The following is a 22706-nucleotide window of genomic DNA, read 5'->3' on the forward strand; positions in this document are numbered from 1 at the left end:
TTAAGAAAACCACCAATGGGACTATAACGTAGTCTACACTCCTGCACAAAAAAACACCAGGGCACCACTCCTGATGAAAGTTCCGGATTCTGTTTTATGAGAACTGAAAGATGTCAAGATATCACTGCATAATGTTAATACAGTGGAAATGAAACAATGCAATGAACTAAAAAAGTGTTTATGCAAAATACCAGTGTTTTCTTAGACTCGGAAAAACTAGGAATGAACAAAGCAAATAATCTTTGTATTATATGATACCCTGACCACAGAAGTGGTAGTGTTTGGCAAAGTGATTGATAAATACGCTATATATCTAAATTGTGATGTTTTATATGTTTGTAGAAAATGATTTGCACAATGAATAATGTTTATATATTGATTAAATTAGTTTTAAACTACTGAAAGTAGCCCCTTTCAGTCTTCATTTTCTTTTTCTTTGTTCCTAACCTTCAGACCCGCCTCTTATCTTCTCTATCTTATACGTAACCTATACCCAGATTTAGATAGAGGTAGTACTCTGGTATTTGTTCAAAGAGTACACACCCGGGGCTCCTTCATTTGTTTAAGGAAACTTGATGCTTACCTTGAAGCCCAGCTAGAAGAAGAAGGTCTTGAGGCTGCATTCCTTCGATGCCTCCAAGAACTGATCCGATAGAGGACCTGGCTAGAGACCTCTTGCTGAGCTACGAGGGAACATCATGCACCAGCTAACCTTCACCAAGGCTCCCTTGGTGTAAGCCATCTAAAGGCTGCCGACCGGAGACGGGAACCACTGAGGAATCTGAAGTGAAGCGCCAGGACATCGAGGCTATCGACGACCATCATCGCTGACCGAGGTTCGGTGGACCGCTGTAACCTTGTCAACCAGAGCTGCAACGCTCCATTGCCTAAGAACATTTGAATCAAGGACTCCCTTGCTCATTACCATCAACCACTTTGTCCCGCTGGAGAAAGTTAAGGTCGCTGATGACTGAGGAGAATCCGCCTGTGAGTTTCCCGCCACCCGAAGTCCTCAAAGATGCTGACTAAGATCTGAAAGCCAGCCGTGGTCGTGTCACAATCATCAGCGCTGACAACCCGATGCCCTTGCTGGGCCTACGTTCTTCATTGTCTCTTTGCAGCAACAAACCATTGTTGTCGAGGTGCAACGCACGCCTCATCTTCGCAGGGCATCCACGACCGTAGATGAGCATCGCAAGGACCAAAGCTGCTGCCTCGACAACATTGTTCACCCTTTTCTTCGAGGAATCTCGACGATCCGTGGCTTCTGCCTTAAAGGGAGTTCACCTCAAGAAGGATCCGTTGACGACCCGTCGACGACCTCTGCTAAACTAGGTACATTTGGGTCGTAGAACATTTCTAGAAGGAAATAAGACTCTGCTAAACAATATATGGACTGGGCTTGTCAATATCTTATTTACAGGTTGCCCAGGTGGGGGGATCCTCAAACAGAACTGTCTTTGGTAGGGACCCAGTCTCCTGCCAATTGTTTAACCACTTGCTTCCCTCCTGTGGCTGGTGTTGGTTCGCATTGCTATTAGACTTGTATGTCATTGCAGCTGTCAGCAATTGGTACATTTTAAAGGAGTCAAGAGTGAATTGTGGTACCAGATAGATACTGTACATAGTATTGCCTGAGCACAAAGTGTGTTATTGTGCATTTATATAACTTGAACCTTATTTATATAAAGAACTGTGTTATCTCTACCACAGTGTTTGGACAATCCTTTGTGGGGGCTTGGGGACTACACTGTACTTAAGAACCAGCCTGAATCACCTCCTCAGAGCTACGTTTTGATTGCTTGTCCATTGCTACCACAATAGAGAATCTTGGCTGAGGAGCTCTGTGCTTCTAATCTGCCATATAGAGGGCAGGATTACAGATAACCCTCCTCCAGTCTTTACAGTGGTGGCAGCGGTCGAATGCTAATGGTTTTAAGAATCTGTGTGTAACCTTGCCACTTACAAAATATCCACACTTTGTTGAAATTGAGGTTTAGTTTTGTACTAGATAACTAAATTATAAGCAATGGAGTCTATTGCAAATGGTAAATTGACTAGGATGAGCTTAAAGACTCTCCAGAGTGCTTTTGAAGCCAGTGAGTTAGACTTTGAAGATATGTCTAAGGCTGAGCTGATAGCTGCCCTGGTGGACTACAAGACTGATGGTGAAACTCTTGATGAAGGCGGGATGCAACCATTGAGGACTATGCCCCTGGGGTTGTTACTGAATCTGTTTCTGGGAATGCCACCACTCCTGCTGCCTCTATTCCCGAAACCCAGCAATGTTTCTTCAGGGGATACCTTGGAAATCGAATTATTGAGGATGAAATTGGCCTTTGAATATAAAAAGTTGGAAACTGAAGCTGAACTTAAGAAGGAGGAGTTGGCACATCAAGTGATACTCAAAATAGGGATCTTGAACTCAAAGACAAGGACACTGAATGTCAGAGAATCAAGCTAGAGAAAGCTAGAGTGGAAACTTTCCACCAAACCAGTTGAGTGTGTCAGGTCCCCTGCCACCAAGTTCATGAAAGGTTTGTTTGGTGTGTATGTGGAGGGTTCTGATATCCTCCAATAGATTGAAGCATTTGAAATGGCTTGTGGAATCCATTATGTTTGGCAAGACACCAACCCAATACCTTAAAAAGGTTCAGGGATTATAAGAAAAGAGAGAATGTGTCTTGGATTGACTGGGTGAGTGATGCACATGTGAACATGATGGGGTAGATTGATGGTTACAAGGTGAAAACCTTTTTTTAATTGTCTCTCCTCTTGTTTGTTTTTTGAGCATTTTTTGAAGCCTGTTCTTCAGAGCTGCGTCAGCATGTTACTGACCATAACATTTTAGATCCGTTTAAGCTGGCCAGGCTAGCTGACAAGTGGGTCTCTCACCGGGTGTCCCCTAAGGAACCCAGTGGAAAGGGCAAAGACAAAGAGAAAGGGACTTCTCAGAAGTCCCAGAAGCAGTCACAGTCGATTTAACCAAAACCTTCCTCTCCTGAGAACCAAACATCTAGTGGGGATATGTCCTATGTGGGAGGGAGTAAGGGTAGTGGTCCTCCTGCTTTAAAACAGGCTTCCAGTGGCTCCAGTACTGTAGCTTGCATTCCTGGCACTTGTTGGGACTGTGTAAAGGTATGGCACTTGAAATCCAGGCTAACAGCCTGACCTACCCTTACTTCATGCCTGAGGTGGAGGCCACTGTCCTCCCCTCCTCTGCAGGAATCATATTTGGTGCTCCTGCAGGGATTTCCCTAGTGTCTCTTGGGGCCTGTGACCAGTACGCACATGTACTGGCTACATGGCTACAATCCCACAGAACACCTGCAGATTTTCTTTTAAAGTGTCCTCCTGAATGGCCATCCTTCTACTGGCTTGTCAGACACTGGGACAAGCATGACAGTGGTAGACAGGACCATGCTCATGCCAGAGGACTATGTAGGTGCTCCCCTGAGAACTACCAGGTTAGCTGGTGGGCCTCCCAAATTATCTCTTGTTGCCCTAGCCACAATCATGATTGCGGACAAGACAGCAAAGCTTCCTGTCCTGGTACAGGACAATGTACCTGCTATCATTTTGTTAGGGAGTGATGTAGTGGAGTTGGGGTTGATCTGATGGTCTGCCCCTGTCTGCTGCTGCAGTCACTAGGTCAAAGGTCACACCAGGTCTGACTGAGACTCAGGTACCCAAGCCAAATGGGAGACCCAGAGCCAGATGGCTACCTCTGTGAAGGGGGTTCCTTCTCTTCCTGCTGCTTCAGCAGCACCCACTGGCATTCATGCTCCAGATGGGCTGGGTCCAGTGGTAAACCAAGACTCAACTCCTGAGGGAGAATAGCCAGAAGACCACCCTCATGTGGGAGAGTTGCTCAACCCAGAGGAACACCCCGGCCTTCAATGCCTGCTGGCTGAAGGGAGGCCCTCTAGGGGCGACTTCTATAAGGGAAAGAGAGAGTGCTACTCTCTCGAGGGTCTGAGAAAACAGGCCCAGGCCCAGATACAAGGTGAAGTGCCTAGGTCTTTCAAGATATATTGGGAGGGTGAGCTCCTTTGTAGTGTGCCCACTAAGCCTGAACCTGGTTCCCTCAAGTGGTTGGTGGTACCCCAGGTTTACAGGCCCTTCTACTGCAGTTGGTGCATGAGGTGCCCTTAGCTGGTCATCTTGGGACCATGAAGACTAAGCAGAGGCTCTCTGCCCATTTCTACCGGCCCCGGATGGGAGTAGAAGTGTAATCCCACTGCAGGACCTTCCCCACTTGTCAGTTGTCTGGCAAGACTGGCAGTCTAGGGGCGACTTCTATAAGGGAAAGAGAGAGTGCTACTCTCTCGAGGGTCTGAGAAAACAGGCCCAGGCCCAGACACAAGGTGAAGTGCCTAGGTCTTTCAAGATATATTGGGAGGGTGAGCCCCTTTGTAGTGTGCCCACTAAGCCTGAACCTGGTTCCCTCAAGTGGTTGGTGGTACCCCAGGTTTACAGGCCCTTCTACTGCAGTTGGTGCATGAGGTGCCCTTAGCTGGTCATCTTGGGACCAAGAAGACTAAGCAGAGGCTCTCTGCCCATTTCTACTGGCCCCGGATGGGAGTAGAAGTGTAATCCCACTGCAGGACCTTCCCCACTTGTCAGTTGTCTGGCAGGACTGGCAGTGTATTTGGCCCATTGCAGCCATTGCCAGTGGTTGGCACACCATTTGAGCTGGTTTGCATCGACATTGTCGGTCCCCTTGACCCTCCCACTTCAGCTGGACATCGGTTCATCCTGGTCCTGGTTGATCATGCCACCAGGTACCCTGAGGTTATACCCCTTTGGACTATTACTCCCAAGGTGGTTGCCAGCGCTCTCCTGGACATTTTCACCAGAGTTGGATTCCCTAAGGAGGTGGTCTCTGACAGAGGATCCAACTTCATGTGGAGTTACATGAAAGCGATGTGGAAGGAATGCGGAGTAACCTACAAGTTCTCCACCTCCTACCACCGCCAGACCAATGGTCTGCTTGAAAGATTCAATAAAACTCTCAAGGGCATGCTGGGTGCTTTGGAAGAGCACTTAAGGAGGAAATGGGAGGAAATGGGATCTCCTCCTGCTATGCCTGCTGTTCGCTTACAGAGAGGTACCTCAAGAGGGTGTTGGTTCCAGCCCCTTTGGGTTGCTCTTTGGACATCCCTTGAGGGGACCCCTTGCCTTGATCATAGAAGGTTTGGAAGCCACCCCTCCAGGACCTGCCAAGCAAGTGGGGGGCTATGTATTAGGCCTCAGGCATAGGATGACACAGATGATGGGCCAAGTGAAATCGAACCTTAAGGGAAGCCAGGAGTTGAACAAATACTGACATGACCTTAAAGCATCACAAGTGGATTGGACTCCAGGACAGGAGAACCTTGTGATGAAGCTGACCAACCCTAGAGCTTTGGCAGATAAGTGGATTGGCCCCTTCAGGATACTCTCCAAGATGGGCAAAGTCAATTATCTGGTTGACATGGGATTCCCTGGGGTAGCCCCTCAGGTTTTCCACGTCAAAAGGTTTAAGCCTTTCCACAGGCGCGCAGAAGTCTCTTGCTAGCTTCAGAGCAGGAAGAGGATGAGAGTGAGCTTCTTCCTGATTTGCTGCATAGCAGCCCTCAGTGGAGGGAGTGCATCTCTCTCCAGATCTGACACCAGAGCAGCAGAGGGCCTGCAGGTCTTTGCTCCAGCAGTATGTCCCTCTGTTCTCACTGACACCAGGCCTCACCCCATGGTACAGGCAAGAAATTGACACTGGTGACAGTGTACCTGTCAAAAGCAGGCACTACCGAATGTCAGACACAGTTAAGAACCACATCCAGGCTGAGGTTGCCAAGATGTTGGATCTGGGTGTAATTGAACCCTCAACCAGTCCCTGGTCCAGTCCAGTGGTCCTTGTCCCCAAGGCAAGTTCCCAGGCAGGTACAAAGGATTGGCAGTTCTGTGTGGACTACAGAGGGTTTGATGCTGTCATCAAAACTGATGCACACCCATTGCCCAGGGCTGATGAGCTCGTAGACACCATAGGTGCTGCCAAATTTGTGAGCACCTTTGACCTTACCGCAGGCTATTGGCAAATAGCTCTGACGGACCATGCCAAGGAAAATAATGCGTTCTCAACACCTGAGGGACTCTACTAGTTTAGAGTCATGCCTTTTGGGTTGAAGAATGCACCTGTCACCTTCCAAAGATTAGTCAACCATGCACTCAGTGGGCTGGAGGCCTTTTGTGTGGCCACACCATTTCTGTCTACAGTTCCACGTGGGAAGAGCATTTGACTCATTTGTATAAGGTGTTGCAGGCCTTGAAAAGGGCTAACCTCACTATCAAAAAGTCATGTATCTTTGTCATGAGGTAGGAGGGGGTTGAATCCAACCTTTCCCCAGTAAAGTACAGGATGTACATGACTGGGAGACTCCCACTACTGAAATCCAAGTTAGAGCCCTTTTGGGCCTCACTGGGTATTACCGCAACTGCATGGCGGACTATGGAACCATAGCCGCCCCTCTGACAGCATTGACTAACAACCGAGGAAGGTTAATTGGACGGAGGACTGTAAGAGGGCCTTTGTTGGTTTGAAGGAAAGTCTGTGTAGGGCACCTGTGTTGTGTGTGCCTGATTACAGAAAACCCTTTATCGTTCAGACTGATGCCTGCGACACCGGTATTGGAGCTATCTTGTCCTACTTAGATGACAAAGGGAGGGAGCATCCGATCATATTCATCAGTAGGCAACTCAAAGGTAAAGAACTTAGGTGGGCTACTGTTGAAAAGACATGTTTCAGCATAGTTTGGAGCCTTAGATGTTTTAGGCCCTACTTTATGGGGTCTACCTTCAAGGTCCAAACAGACCATACAGCCTTAAAATGCCTTATGCAGATGAAGGGTGAAAACCCGAAACTGCTCAGTTGGTCCATTAGCCTGCAAGGGCTAGACTTCACCATTGAGCATAGACCAGGGAAGAATCACGATATTACAGATGGCCTTTCCAGAAGGTTTGTTGACCGTCTGGATGAGGTTGTCAATCTCGTGGGAGATTAGATTACCCTAACCTCAGTCTGGGGTGGGCGGGGCGACTGTGATGCTGGAAATGCATTGAGGGACATGGTCTCACTATTCTAGTCCTGTACTCCTTTTTTATGTGTGTTCTGGGTTGCTTTCTGCCCAGGAGGTCATGTGGGACTCTGCTAAACCAGGCACATTGGGGTAGTAGAACATTTCTAGAACGAAATAAGACTCTGCTAAACAATATATGGACTGGGCTTGTCAATATCTTATTTACAGGTTTCCCAGGTGGGAGATGCTCATACGGAACTGTGTCTTGCAGTAGGGACCCAGTATTCTGCAAATTATTTAACCACTTGTTTCCCTCCTATGGCTGGTGTTGGTTCACATTGCTATTAGACTTGTATGTCATTGCAATAGTCAGCAGTTGGTGCATTTTAAAGGAGTCAAGAGTGAATTGTAGTACCACATAAATATTGTACATATTTATCATTATAGTATTGCCTGAGCACAACGTGTGTTATTGTGTAGGCATATAACTTGAACCTTATTTATATAAAGAACTTTGTTATCACTAACATAGTGTATGGACATTCCTTTGTGGGGGCTTGGGGACTACACTGTACCTAAGAACCAGCCTGCATCACCTCCTGAGAGCTAAGCATTGATTGCCCGTCCATTGCTACTACAATTGAGAATCTTGGCTGGGGTGCTCTGTGCTTCTACTCTGCCATATAGAGGGCAGGAGTACATATACCCCCTCCAGTCTTTACAGTAAGAATATCATATTTGTTTCCTTTTCGTTTTCTTTCTGATTAGAAAATGTCACTGCTCCTTTTGTTCTTCTTGACAGAATGTACCCTTCTTAAGATATCCATTTAATTTGCAAGGAATGTTTATGCAAATCTTGATCTTACTTCTGACTTACGTGATTTTTTTTAAGTATATGCAAAAGAAATATCTTCATAAAACAAAATGCACTCAGGAATACACAAGATTGTCACTTCAGCATCAGTAATAAATGGGTCCTGATTTGGTAAATGGCATCACAGATGGAAAAACATAATATCGAAGAGAGAGTGTTCAAAGAAGCATTGCAAGAATTACATTATTGGCATAGAAATAAGACTTCCTCTTTGTTTACTCCTGTTAAATTATTTTGAAGACGTTTTAAGATAAAAGTGACTTAGTTCCTCCAGGTTTTGGATTGAAAAACAAAAATTCTGAATGCCGTTTGTTAAATCATTTTTTATAATTCAAACAATAGGCATAAAGCATAACCAGAAAAAGGAAACCATATAAATATGCAAGCAGGTTGTTTGTAATTGGACCAATGTAAACCTTTTATGTAGAAGTTGCCTAAATTGCATGAGGAAACTGGTTAGCAGGAAGGCTTTGATTATCTACTATTTATCAATGTGTAGAATTCTTATTTTGTAACCATCTCATCAGCAAGACACTGACTGTTCTTTAATGTTGTTTTTAACTATAATGTTAATGGTACTTGCTTTGATATGTAATCCATCAATTTATTTTGCATATTGTTTCAGCTTCCTTTGGAGTCTTTATTTTATCGAGCTGTCCTACAAGTGATCATCAAGGAATGTTATGACAATGTTAAAAGGTATGGTTCATTATGACTTTATTGAATTAGATTACTACATTAACAAATAGTAAATAACACACAAAAGCAGTCATAAATTAACACAGCAACCTACAGATGTTAAGACTAATGAGAGTACAAAAGTCAGGGAATGAGCAAGTAATAAGAAGGATAAAGCTCGGGACAGTAAACTAGAAGAGCATTATTCGCAAATTCATATAAACTGTATCTAACATTTATGTAATTACAATTCTATATAAAAGATAATGCATTGGGATAAAACCTGATATTAAAATTCCTAAAAAAGGGGATTAAATATTTTCTGCGTATGTCAGAAAATGTTCTACAAAACATTAAAAAATGGGGGACATTCTCATGCATGGACTCATTCCGCTTTCTCCACTCCAGGAGGTAGCCGATTCAGCCTAATCATTAGCACCAATCTTCTGCTTTCAGCACACTTTGGGCCTGATTCACAGAAGCATTTTATAATTGATAATGGCGCAATCCCATTTGAAAATGGTCTGTGAATCAATCCCATTATATTGCATATTTCACCTCCATGCAGTGAGTATACATGGTAACTAGCATGGAGTTTAAACGAAGATAAGGTGTTCACTGCTTGCTTAGATCTTTGTCCTGATTCAAAGCTTTCTGCTTTACATTTTTTTGTATATGAGATAGAGAGGAATACTCTGTAATATTCCAATTTGGAATTCCGCAGGTGGATAGTCGCTTATGACCTTCCCTATACCAAACACATTTATGGAAGTCAAGGGACCCTTCTATTTCCTCCATTACTATTTTCATATTTGAATTCTCTGAAAGTCCCAAATAGGCCTTCAGAAAATAACAGGCACACCTAGCTTTCATCTGAGCAGCAATGACACTGGCAATTCTAAGCAAAGTGCATAATTGGCAGTGCTTTGCGGTAGGCTTAATGTTTTTAAATTGTATTTTGTGTAATCCCAATCTTGAATAATCAGAGTTCCACAAATCTTGCTCCCGTCAAGCAGAAGAGTACCCAACTTCGTCCTATATACACTAAGACATTTGTCAAGCATACGTGCACTATGCATATAAAATAAACTGTGAAGACACGCTAGCCTACCTGATGCCTTCATCACAATCATTTGTATGTGCTTTGACCATTTTCCATCTTTAGAGAAAAGCACACCCATGTACGAATAGCATTCAATCTCCTCAATCTTCACCCCCTTTAGGAACCAAGAAAAATCATTTCTATCTTTACCAAACACCACCACTTTATATTTTCTCCATATTGTTTTTATTGGCATTTTTGAATTCATCATATAACCGTAAACACCCCTCCACCCCCCAACTCCCTCTTTCCCCAAGGTCCTGTGCAGTCCATTCCTCCTTTTCCTGTGGTTCAAGCCAAACCTCCTTTTCCTGTCGCTCCTCTGAATTGTCAAATGTGGTGTCTCCCTGATTCCTGTACGGGACAGCTCTCAGACCAGGCCCAGGAGCTGCATCCTCCTTGGACACCATGCTTTCTTCGAGCCTTTCATTTGAAATTGCAGTACTATGTCCCAGTCCATTAGAGATTTCTGTTGCTCATCCCTGATTGTATAAATTACTTTTTCTGTGGCCACCAGGTTCCATATTTTGCCCACCCATCCGTGCTCTGTGTGTGCCACTTTTGCTTTCCATTTACTGGCTACTAGGAGGGTCCGGCCATCACCAATATCACATATATTTTTCGCTGGGCCTTAGAGGTCAACTTGTCTAGCTCTCCATCAAGTCCCAATATAAACAGCCCCATGTTTGGTGACTTCTCCATCCCCAATATTCCCCTTATTGATTCTTGAATCATTTCCCAAAACTGTTTTATTGCTGGACATTGCCACCATATGTGCCCCCAGGATCCTTCCTCCTTGCATCCCATCCAGCACAGTTGGATGATGACTGATACATTTTCGACAGTCTACTGGGAGTGAGGTGCCATTGGTACATCATTTTGATCCATATTTCTTGGATTTCTAGCGATTGTGCCAGCCTGGGTATACTCGCCCCTGGGCTCTCCCACTGCTCCAGGCCTATCTCCCGTTCCGTTTTATTTTTGCAGTTAGTCATTTACCTTCTCTCCCCGGGATCCTCCCCGTCTTTTATCAGCCTATAGAGGTCCACCACCAAACGTTTATCCCCAGAGTTGGAGGGCACACATTTCTCCAGTGGGGTTAGCTCTCGTGTTGCTGCTTCCCGTATCTTAGGGCTCAGGGACCAGTGTCTCAACTGGGCATAGTGGAATCTCTCCTCTTCGTCTAGCCCAAAGTCACTTTTACACTGGGGGAAGGATTTTATCTCTTCTCCTTCATACAAATCCTTTAGCCTTCCACAAAACCCTTCCTATCCCACCTTGACGTGAATTGAGGGTTCCGGAAGATCGGGTTAGCGGTGAGGAGAAAGTGGTTATGTTAGAGCATTTTACAAGTTCATCCCATGTATGCCCCACCATGGCCTGAATCTCGCTATAATACATGTTACGGGCCTGTCCTCCTGCAGTAGCGCCTTTTCTAGATATACTCCCACCACTGCCCTATCCATATCTCTCCACCTTTTCCCTCTGTCCTCATTTGTCCAGTCTCTCAACACTCTAATTTGGGCAACTCGATAGTATGCAGTAGGGTCTGGTTCCCAAAACCCCCCTTATTCCTAGGTAGCAGCATCATCCTATATGAGACTCTCAGTTTCTTCTGCATCCAGATAAAGGCCTGTGTGTGTTTGCGCATGGCTCAAAAGAAGGCCATTGGTATTGCCATGAATCTATACAACAATTTCGGCAGCACCACACTTTTTATGGTATTTATCCTGCCCAACCAGGATATAGACAGGGGGCTACACCTGTGCAGCATATGTTTAATGGTTTCCATTAGAGGTGGATAATTTTCTATGGTTCTTGTAATGTATATTCCTAATATTTTATTTTATTAGGGGTCCACCTATAGGGAATGCCAGGTCTTATCTCCCCTTCCCTTTCAGCTGACATATGTAAACTCAGTACCTCTGACTTGCCCTTATTTATTTTCAGCCCGGCTACCTCCCCAAACTGAGTTAGGACACTGTCTATTGCCTTTAGGGATTCTTCTGGGTTTGTTAATGTTAGCAGCATATCGTCTGCGAATGCTGTGACTTCATGCTCTCTCCCCCCGAATGGTACCCCTACTATTTCTTGTGTTTCTAACCTTGCTTAGGCAAGGCTCTAAGTTTAATGCATATAATAGCGGGGAGAGGGGGCATCCCTGTTTCGTTCCCCTGCAGACTGCAACCGGGTCTGAGAGTCCCCTGTTTATAAGTAAACGCAGGGATGGGTTTTGGTAATTGGCTTCTATCTTTGACATAAAGGCCTCCCCGAATCCCACTGCACGCATTGTAATAAAGAGAAACCCCCATTCAACCCTGTCTTAAGGCTTTTTCAGTATCAAACGCGACCACTAGGGCCTTGGTACGCGATTTGTTGACCGTCCCTATAATATGGGTGTTCCTTCTAGTGTTGTTGTGAGTTTGTCTACCGCCTGTAAAGCCCGATTGATCTGGATCTACCAGGCCTGGGAGAAGGGGGGGTTCTAACCGGGAAACCAATATCTTATATATGTTGGCGTCTAAATTAATAAGCGCAATTGGCCTATATGAGCCGCATAGTGTATGGTCTTTCCCCCACTTTTGGCAGCAGTATCACTTTCGCCTCTTCCATTGAGGGCGTTATCCCCCCCCCACTCCAAATTTATTGCACAATGAGGTCAACCGTGGGGCCAAGACCTCTTTGTACGCCTTATAAAATTCTGCCGTGAGGCCATCTGTTCCCGGCACCTTGTTGGGGGGGAGAGCAGTGATTAATCTAAGCACCTCTTCCCTTGTTATCTCCTTCTCCAATTCATCCTGTTCCTGGAGCGTTATCTTCGGAAGACCACCATTTTCCAAATATTATACTTGGATCACCTCATTTGGAGCCTCTGATCTATTTACTTTCCCATAGTATTGCGTGCATTCCCTCTTGATAGCTCTGATGTCTGTTCACTCCTCCCCCACGTCGTTTTGATTTTTAATATGGTTCTCTCCTTCACTTCCTTTCGGAGCAGTCTAGCCAGTAGTCCTTGTTCGCCTTAATATACTATTTCTGTTTAAGATGCATAAAGGACCTCTCTGTCCTGCTTGTTTGTAGTGTTTCCAGCTGACCTCTAACCAACCTAAACTCCTTCCTTACTTCCCCTGAGGGTTTGGCGGCCATTTTAAGGGTGAGTGCCTTCAGTTTATCTTCCAGGTATACTTCTGTCTGCCTAATCTCCCTCTCCCTTCTTGCTTTTACTGCAATTATCTTCCCTCTGATAGATGCCTTGAACACATCCCAGATCATTCAGGGATCTACATTCTGGGTCTCATTTATTTGGAAGTACTGATTTATTTCCTTCCTTAGTTGCTTCCTCAGGATCTCATCTTTAAAAATATGTGCCGGGTATCTCCATTTCCAGAGCCCCGTTCGTTATTTTGATATTGTGAGTGACAGTGTGATAGGGGCTGGTCCGGCATGGTGATGCTTCCCATCTCCTTCACCCTCCCCAGCAAGGGACGTGATACCCAAATATAGTCTATCCTCGATCCTGATCTGTGGACATGAGAATAGTAGGTGTGCCTCCTAGAGTCCCCCCCTCATCTCCCTCCATGCGTCTACCAGTGATAGGCTCTCCATTTTCCCCTGCAGCTCCTTCGAGGGTTTGTTTTGAGTATGGGAAATTCATGCACTCCTGTCTCTCTCCGGGTCCCATGCTATATTGAAGTCTCCTACAAAAATTATATTCCCCTTAGTGAACCCTTCTAATTTATGTGCCATTGATTGAACAAAGTGGTCCTGACCTGTGTTTGGAGCATACAGTGAGGCTATGGTTGTTATCTCCCGCCCTCCTTGTGGTCATTGCTATGTGCCGGCCATTGTTGTCACTACTTACTCCCATTATTTGAATCTCTAAGTTGTTTTTCAATGCTATCAGGGTGTCTCCTTTCTTCCCTGGGCTATTTGACTGCTGTATAAGATCATAACCCTGTATGCCCCGTATTCTTATCCTATGTTTATCTTTTACTTGTATGTGCTTTTCCTGTAGGGCGATTACATCCAGGCTTTCCCTAACTAGAGAATGCTCCAATTGTTTCCTCTTAACTGGTGAGTTGAGGCCCCTTATATCAGAGAAATGATTTTTATCACCCTTTCCTTAGCCATTCTTTGCTGGTTTTCTGCACTTTACCCTTTCCTGGTTGACCTCTTTTCTCTCACTGGACCTGGGTTCCCCTCTTACCTCTCCCTCTTATCCCCCTCCTGCTCCCCTTCTTCCCCCCTCCCCTCCATGGGATGGCACGACCGGCCTTCAGCCCCCCCGAATCTCCTGCTCGGGTGTTGAGCCCATTTTCCCCCCAGTGAGCCTGTTGGCGGGTCTTCCTGACCCATATGATTTACCAAGATCTCCCCCCTTCTCCTCCCCTCCCCCCACTTAGATTATCGTTGCCCCTCCCGAGGCTTTCTTATTTTATCCCTTGGTATCATGGAGTAGTTTACTTTTTGGTGCCCCTATCTGAGGCCTCCGCTTCATGTGCCGCCCCTGTTGCCGGATGCCTTGGGCTTGGGGACCTTATTTCTTCTTTGCTTTCTTCTTCGATTCCTGGGTTGACCATTCCCATGTTTTCCTTTTTGGGTGGTCTTTCTCTAGGCCCGGGAATTCGCTATGTGATTGATCCACTTCTATGCCCAGGATATCTACGCCCTCTTCCACTTTTGTGATTCTCCTTTGCCGGTTTTTCAATTCAAACAAGAGACCGAACGGAAATGTCCATTTGTATCTTATCTTTGTTTTCACCAGCTCTTGAACTATCGGACACATCAGCTTTCTTTTGGTGAAAGTGATCTTAGACGTGTCCTGATACAATTGAACGTGGTTCCATTGAATTTGAGCTCTTCTGATCGTCTGGCTGATGCTAGGATTTTCTCTTTCTGCTCATATTCATGTATTGCCACCAAAACGTCCCTTGGCCTAGCTCCCGGCTCGTTCTTCCTTGGCCCCACTCTATGTATTCTGTCCACCAGGATTCTGTCTGGCTCCTGGTTGTCTATAAGTGATGCAAATATTTGTTTACAGTTTGCTGCAGCTCTGCCTCCCCCACTGTCTCAGGAATAGCTTTGACCCTGATGTTTGCCCTCCTAGACCTGTCTTCCAGGTCTTCCGTCTGAATCTCCAAATTGTGCATGACCCATCCATGGTGCTCCATCATGTCCTCCACTTTGTGATTATCGTCCACCAGTTCCTGCAGGCCATTTTCATTGGTATCCACTCTTGCTTCTAGAGGATGGAGTTCGCCCTTGAATTCCTTTATTGCCCCTGTCAGGTCTTCCTTCATTTTGTTCAGCTGTGATTGCATCACGTTTGCATCCTATCTCCGAAGTCTTGGAATCATTGCTCCATACATCTTTGTGTGACCCCTTTTTCTTCCTGTGCTTCCTCCTGTGGGGTATCCTCTGTGCTCCTGCCTACCCCCATATCGCCGTCCAACAGTGCTCCACCCTCTTTCTGCCACATTTTCTGAATCGCTCCTTCATACTCCTTTTATTTCCTTTCGCCTGAGTCTGGGATTCTTTCCCACTGGTTTTCAACATTTTACTCTGATTTGGTGTGTCCGGACGGGGAGTTAGCCGGACTTACTGGATTCTGCTGATGCCTCTTGTGTTAAGTTGGGTGGTAGACCACTCCCCACCACTCTTGCTTTGTGATCTTGAAGACCCAACCTTCGTTTTTATTCCCCCCCTTCTGTGGGGGCCCTGACACCTCCTGGGGGTGACCCCGCTTGTCTCCTTTCCCCTGCGGGGTCGTCCGGCTATTGCCTCTCGAGTTGCTTCGGTGTGTCCACTGAGTCCAGAGAGGCCCTGGTCTTCTTGCTGCTTTTTGCCTTTTCAGGCGCTCTGAAGGTGCTTGGAGGGGGATTTTGGGTTTCTCTGTTGCCCTTCTTTTATCCTATATCCTTGGTGTTGCCCCTTTTTCCTTTGCAGGCTCTTTGGAGGCTCCTGGGGGTTGGGGGGAGTTGGGCTTCTCTTTTGCCCTTCTTTTCCTCATATATCCCCGCTGGTGCCCCTTTTGCCTTTTCAGGCGTTTGGAAATGCCTGGGGGAGGAATTGGGCTTCTCTGTTGCCCTTCTTCTCTCTTATAGTTGTGATATTGCCCCCACTCCCGCTTTGGATCCTCTTGCCTTTGTGCCTGGGCAGGGGTAGTCCAGGTATCAGGGTGCTTGCTCCTCTGTCCCCACTCAGGCTATGTTTGGGGGTTGGTGCTCTTGTGGCCCTGCCTGAGCATTTGTAGAGTGTTTGATCGTGGCTAGGCACCTGTTACGTCCTTACCGTGTTTTCTCTTCACGGTCTCTGCCTTTACGATTCCCTCTCTCTCTCTCTCCCCTTCCGTCCCCACTGTGCAGGGCTGCTTCCTTCTACTTGCTCCTCCGCATCTGGCTTCTGCTTCACGGCACCGCCTTGGACCGTGTTCTCCCTGCAACGCTGTATCCCGCCTGGTCTTCTCCCTTTGCTTCGCCCGCGGTGCCTCCTCCTCCATGCACTATTCTTCGGCGTAACATCTTCTCTCCACATTACTTGACTCTGGTGATTGTTCCTCCGGCTGGACCTGCTCTCCCTCCCGGTTTTCAGCTGTACGAGGTCCGTGTCCCCTCTTCTCGCCTCTTCAGTAGCGCTCCAGCTCCCTCCCGATCACTCGCTGCTCTCGGACCAGGTCCTCTCTTTCACCTTCACCTGGGCCGCATGGGGCTATGAGGTCTCCCCTTTCTCGGTGCCCGTGCCTCCAACTCTAGACGCGCGGCAGCCTTGTCTCTGCGGGTTCCTTCCCTAATGGGTCAGCTCCGCTACTCCTCCATCCTGCGGCCGCCTCTCATGTGGCGCCCTCTGTGTTCTGCTCGTCTGAATTTTTTGGATGCTTCTTCCCAAGCTTTTCTTCTCTTACGGAGCCGTCAGCTGACTCAGTCTCTTCTCTGGGCCCTTTTCAAGCTAAAACCTGCCTGGGGAGGGGGTTTAACCTAATTGTTTCTTAACTGGGGTGGAGGGTATGCGGAGCACACTCGATCACTGTGTTCTCACCCCGGCAGCCATCTTGGTAGTCCCACAACTTTATATTTTACATATTCAGCAGTGCTGAAATACTCATCAGAGTGAGTGAGGGCTTGGTATAATCCGCCAGGGCTCAGGTCAAGTAATGCTGTACCGTCAGCATCTAAAAATGCCTCAAAGTAGTTGTTATGCAGCTTCGAGGGGGTTAACCTTTATGCCAGCATTAGTAGGGTCAAAATCGGAAAGAAAGAATATGAATTCATTTGGGGCTAATGCACATCCTTGCAGAGTAACAGACTGAATCAAATTTAAAAGCCCCATGGGCATATTTAGTGCAGCTAGCTTACCCCCATAGCCGATTCCTAGGAATGGAGTCAAAGGCTTTCTCTTAGATGTACATTTCCTCCTCTAATTAAACAATATTTCTCAATTAAAATGTTTAGAGAAGACAGTGGTCCAGCGTGGAGAAGCCTTTACGTCTGGGTGGGCTTCAGTAGTTTCCTTGAGAGTGCCCATTCCTCTACTCTGGTAAGCAAGCTTTTAGTAAAATGTTTGCTTGATATACTGAAGGGGGAGATTGTTCAATAGTCAACACTAGACCCTTTTTTAATAATAGGTATGTTTGAATGCTGACCGTCTGGGCCAACAGCTTTACCCGTGGTAAGCGCTTTTTTGTTCTTTGAGTACTCGTCCATGATAAACATGAGGTCTCCTGCTCTTAAATCGATCCTTCTATCTCCAGCCACCTGATCTGTATCAAAGAAGATTCTTTGAAAGTGGGATATCCACTGATCAGAGGATATTCAGGGATCATCCTTATCGCCTTGGCTACCAAACCCTTTAGTCACCAATTTCCAGAATAATCTAGAGTCATTAGTTTAGACTGCCCTCTCTAAATACTCCCATTGTTTAGTTGCATAATCCAGTTTTTTCATCTTTAATTTGTTTTTATATCTTTTCTTGAGGATGGACAACATGCCTGCATAAGCAACCCCCTCCAAAACTAAGCTATACGTTGTGGACTTCATATATAGAACGACATTCCTGGTCAAACCAAGGAGCGTCTCCTTAGTGTTTCAGGTTGATGTTGCGGTTACAGAGGCTTTGTTTAGTGTGAATATTTTCAATGAAGCGATCAAAACACCTCACTACTGATATGCAACCTACTTTTGTGGACGTTAGTTAAGTAGTCTGTGATTCTCATAGTTTCCCTAGACTGTATGATGTACTCAAATTCCGCTCTACCCATTCTATAGCTAAGGGCTATTATTATGTCTAAGAATTGTCAGCCCCCACGTAGAATTGGTTTGAGAATGATATTGTAGTTTCTGTGCGAGGGGAATATGATCGCTGTCCAAACGATTTGTTATTGAAAACGTAGCTACTTGGGGGAACAGCTAGCAGACGGTTACACAGTAGTCTATAATCGAGGATGAGGTTTCTATATTACTTGTATGCCGTAGGGGCCTATCGTCTGGGCATCTTCCAGTAAGTTCAACCAAACCATGGGCTTTCATAACACTATGTAGCATACAACCCCTGACATCTTATTTTCAGTTAAGTAATTTGGATCTCGGGATCCTATAGGATTCTTCCAGGAGTTCCCTTTCTTCGTATTTGGATGAGGTTAAGCTCAGTTTGGTGTTAAAATCAACCATTATGATAATGTTCTCCCCCAAATCCACTTGAACTAGTTGTTTACAACAGGGCCACTGCCTTTTGGTGGAAAATAAACCTTGACAACCCAGAAATTCTGAGCGCCATCAGGGCCACCAGGCTTGACTGCAATAACCTGTTCTGAGTCAGTTGAGAGCCTGGCTAGTTTAAAAGGTAGGGAAGCACATGCACAGATTATTAAACCACTGCTCGAGTGCCCCTTAGCACTTTATTTGGCCAGATTTGGAAAACCCAGATATACTCTTGATGGAATATCCTCAGTTGCCCAGGCTTCATGAAAACAAATTATGTCCAATTGTGTAATATAACATAACCATTCCCCACCCAATAATTTGGCTCTCAGCCCAGCAGAATTCCATGACAACAATTTTAAATAAGTGGTGGAACAGTCAGACTGAGGAGTTACCGATGTGTAGAGGAAGCGTGACTCATGCAGCTGAATACAGTACCACAGGCTTGTCTGTACAAGGATGTGCAAGTTTCTCCCTTCTGTAAGAGGCATTGCAACAATGCTGGTGGTCGGTCCACAATAGAAGTGTAACCTATACTTGATTCTTGTTTGTCAGTCACCTTTATATTGGGGCCTCTGACCTCTGGGTTTCAAACCAGTGCCTCGAACCATAAAACCTGTAGATGACATTGTTTAACTTTTACATCTAGGAAGACTGCTATGCCCATTTCAGTAAGTGCCCCCCCCCCCCACATTGAATCAAACATGCTCTGAAATGGGGATTATGGAACCCAAATCGAACATTACTTCCCCTGCAGAACATGCAGTCGGAGAAAATTCGGATTGACGAAAAGATCTTCAAAGATTTATCCGAAATTCCCATGTGCATTCTTTTCAGAGAAGTATTGAAACACTTGTGTACAGGCGCGTTATAGATGCGATATCATATATCATATGATACTGTATGTGTACATTCTAACAAAGGTTTCTATAATTGTATGCTGCTTCTTTTGTAGTACTCTCTTGTTTCGGCCTCTTGTTGTTTGAGTAACAAGATCAGTGTGATTTCTACACCTTAGATAAATTATATACTGACATTTAACAACCACGCATTTGTTAGGCACAAATAAACAGTTGAGATTTGAGTTTGTCTACAGGCTTTATTTTAAGACCACAGCCTGTATTACATAATGTTACCAATTGTGCAAGTCATCATTTTTAACAACACTTGCAGAGGTCTAAGGCTATGCCACGGACACAGTGGATACTGGGCATGACTGCAAGCCATGTCCACTGATAACTGCAATTAGGATAATTGTGTACAGAGCGAAGTCTCTGCCAAAGTACTCTTACCGTCTATTTGCCGGTTATGCCCTAAAGACATGCCATGTTGGTTCAGCATACTCTAAACTTTTTCTCCCAAATCTTTTTGCCCTAAGGGCATGCATAATTTGGTAATGTCATGAGTGAAGGCATTGATGGCCCCATTTTGGATGCATAAGATATATACAGCGCATGCTATTATTGAAAAGTTTTATGAAAGTCTGACTAGGATACGCAAAGTTAAGGTGGCAGTCACAATAAAACTTTTCCAATTCAACATCCCATAGGGAGATTTTGCAGTAGTTTAGAACAAAAGCAGCTAGACGGATGGAATGCAAGGGAGACAAGTTTTAGGAAGCGGTTGCTCACCATTCACATCGTGGCACGTATGTGAGAGCTCAGGGGGAAACCCTACCCTAGAAACAGGAAAGTATTTATGAGATGATGGAAAAAGGGTACTTACCGACGATTTGCTGTTGAGACGAAAGTTAATTTCAAAGTATGTGAGCCAAAACTATGAATGCTCATCCATCACAATGAACGAAATGAAAAAGAGGACATCAAACTTTTATGAGTAGTTGGCAAGTGGAGCCACTGTGCCATGCCCCATGCACAGTGGCTGCAGGTAATTTCCAGTACAGATAATCAATGTGAGCAGGATATGAAAGGCATTTCCCATGCACAGTGAATGGTCTGGCAATGACCGTTGTAAGTTATACTGAAAGACGTTTCAGTCTCAGGCTGTTCATGTAGTTTCAATGTTCCGGCACACCAATGAAGGCCATGGCCTGGGGCAGCAAGCATTATAGGTGGAGTCTTTATGACCCGTCATGCTCTGGGAACAGTGACCACTTTAGCCACGCCCAGTAGGAACTATAGACAGGTCCTTACTCATGCACATAGATGGCTACAAAAGCAGCAAGGCTAAATGTAAATGTGTGCGGCACAATGACCTTACCAGTATTGCCAAATATGCACAGCCGTACCCCATATGGTGTAACAGAGGCTGCAGAATTGTCAAAGGCTAAGCCCAACTCACAGTGGCTATTGGGGATGGCCAGACACAAGGACCAGCATGTATTGAGGCAGGTGGGACCTCATGAGCAGTGCATGGCAGAATGCTAATTATGGTTGCCTTTAAATCCAAAACTGATGAAAATCAGTGTTTTTTTTTGTTTTGCATTGTAACCATGATATACTGCATGTTTTTTCAATGAATTGCAGACAAAGGTTAATGTAACGTTAACCTCTCCTCCGCCCTCCTGCCCTCTACCCCTGAACTCCTCCTCCTTGGTGACCTCAACATCCATCTTGATTCTCCCTGTTCCTCATCTGCGCTCTTTCACGACCTCTGCGATTTACTCTCCCTCTCTATCATCTCCTCTGGTCCAACTCACTCTGCTGGACACACACTTGATGTCCTGATCTCCTCTGGCCTCCCCCTATCTACTCCCCTCACCACTCCTCTCTCCTGGAGTGATCACTGCCTCCTCTCCTCTCCTCTCCTCTTTCCATCTCCTCCCCACAAGCCAAGCCCACCCCAAGATTGCCACCTACCTTCTCGGACATCCGGCCCATGAAGCGTGTGTCAGTCGAGGCTTTCGCTGCCACCTTTTCACCCCCTCCTCCACCCCAGGCTGACTCACACCCTGACACAGCACTGTCCCTGCTCTACTCCTCTATCTCTGCCACTCTTGATGCTCTTGCCCCTGTCATGAGGATCCGTTTGAAGCCTAAAGTCAAGTGCAATTCTTAGTATAACTCCGACCTAGCTACACTTAAACCTAAGTGTAGGGTGGCCGAGAGGAAATGGAGGGCTTCTTGCTCATCCTCTGACAAACTGGCCTGTCGCTTGTTCCAAAGGCAATACCGACTCTCTGTACGTACCAAGAAGCGAGTCCACATTCAAGCTTGTGTCTCTGCGGCATCTAAAAACTCGGCCAAACTCTTTAAAATCTGCAAGAAGCTGGCCAACCCTGCAGCAGTTTCCACCCCTCCTCTCACCTCTCAGGCTCTTTGTAATGCCCTCGCCGCACACATTGTCTCCCCTCTCCTTCTGTGTTTGCTGACCCACCTTCAGCTAACCCCCCTCCCTCTTTCTCCTCCTTTGCTCTCTTCTCCCCCGATGAGGTCGCTAGACAAGTGCGATCTATGAAAGCCTCATCAAAACAGGTCCATCCCTGTTCCTCTAAAACCATTAAGGACCACATAGATGCCATTGCTCCGGCCCTTACTGAATTCTGCAACCTCTCCTTTGCCTCTGGATCTTTCCCCTCCCCTCTGAAGCACTACGTTGTGCATCCTCTCCTCAAGAAACCCACAGCTGATCCTTCTTGGCCAGCTAACTATTGCCCAATTTCCATAACTCCCTTTTTGGGTAAGCTCCTGGAAAAGCTTGCCATCTCTCAGTTTACCCTTCATTCTGACTCTGTTGGCTCTCTCCATGACCACCAATATGGCTTCAGATCTGCCAGAAGCACGGAAACTGCTCTCCTGAACGTCAGTGAAGACCTGCTCTACAACATTGATTCTAACATTCCCTCTGTCCTCATCCTACTTGATCTCTCCTCTGCTTTCGACACAGTCAACCATACCACCCTGCTCAATCGTCTCTGTGACAGCCTGGGTATCACCGTTCAGGCTCTGGCCTGGTTGACCTCTTTTCTCTCTAATCTACCCTCCCAGGTACAACTTGGGTCCTTTCTATCTTCTATCTCCCTCTCTACCTGTGGTGTTCCCCAGGGGCCTAACCTCTTGCCGTGGCTTTTCAACCAATACCTGGCAACTCTTGCATACTGCATTTCCATCTTCTGCTAAAATTTCCAGTGCTATGCTGATGACACCCAACTCATTTTCAGGCTTCTTTCAGCCACCTCCTCTCCTTCCCTCATCTTTGACTGTCTCATCGCCATTCAAAATTGGTGTGCCGCCAGCGATCTCTGTTTAAATGCCAACAAGACTGAGATCCTCCTCATTAGTACACCATCTCCATCCTTTCCCCTCACTCTCTGGCCGGCCTCCCTTGGCCCGGCCCTCCTCCTT

The 22706-nt window shown here is 45.9% G+C and overlaps 1 protein-coding gene across 2 annotated transcripts in view; it reads left to right on the forward strand.

Moving 5' to 3' along the window:
- METTL25 (methyltransferase like 25) overlaps window positions 1-22706 on the forward strand; it is a 1210930-nt gene that overhangs the window by 811354 nt on the left and 376870 nt on the right. For both annotated transcript variants that reach the window (XM_069629316.1, XM_069629315.1), the window contains one exon: window positions 8555-8628. In XM_069629316.1, the coding sequence (XP_069485417.1) occupies window positions 8555-8628 (74 nt within the window). The remainder of the gene's footprint in view (window positions 1-8554; window positions 8629-22706) is intronic.

This window comes from Ambystoma mexicanum, chromosome 12, assembly GCF_040938575.1.
Source record: "Ambystoma mexicanum isolate Mex_15411 chromosome 12, UKY_AmexF1_1, whole genome shotgun sequence".
NCBI lineage: Eukaryota > Metazoa > Chordata > Amphibia > Caudata > Ambystomatidae > Ambystoma > Ambystoma mexicanum.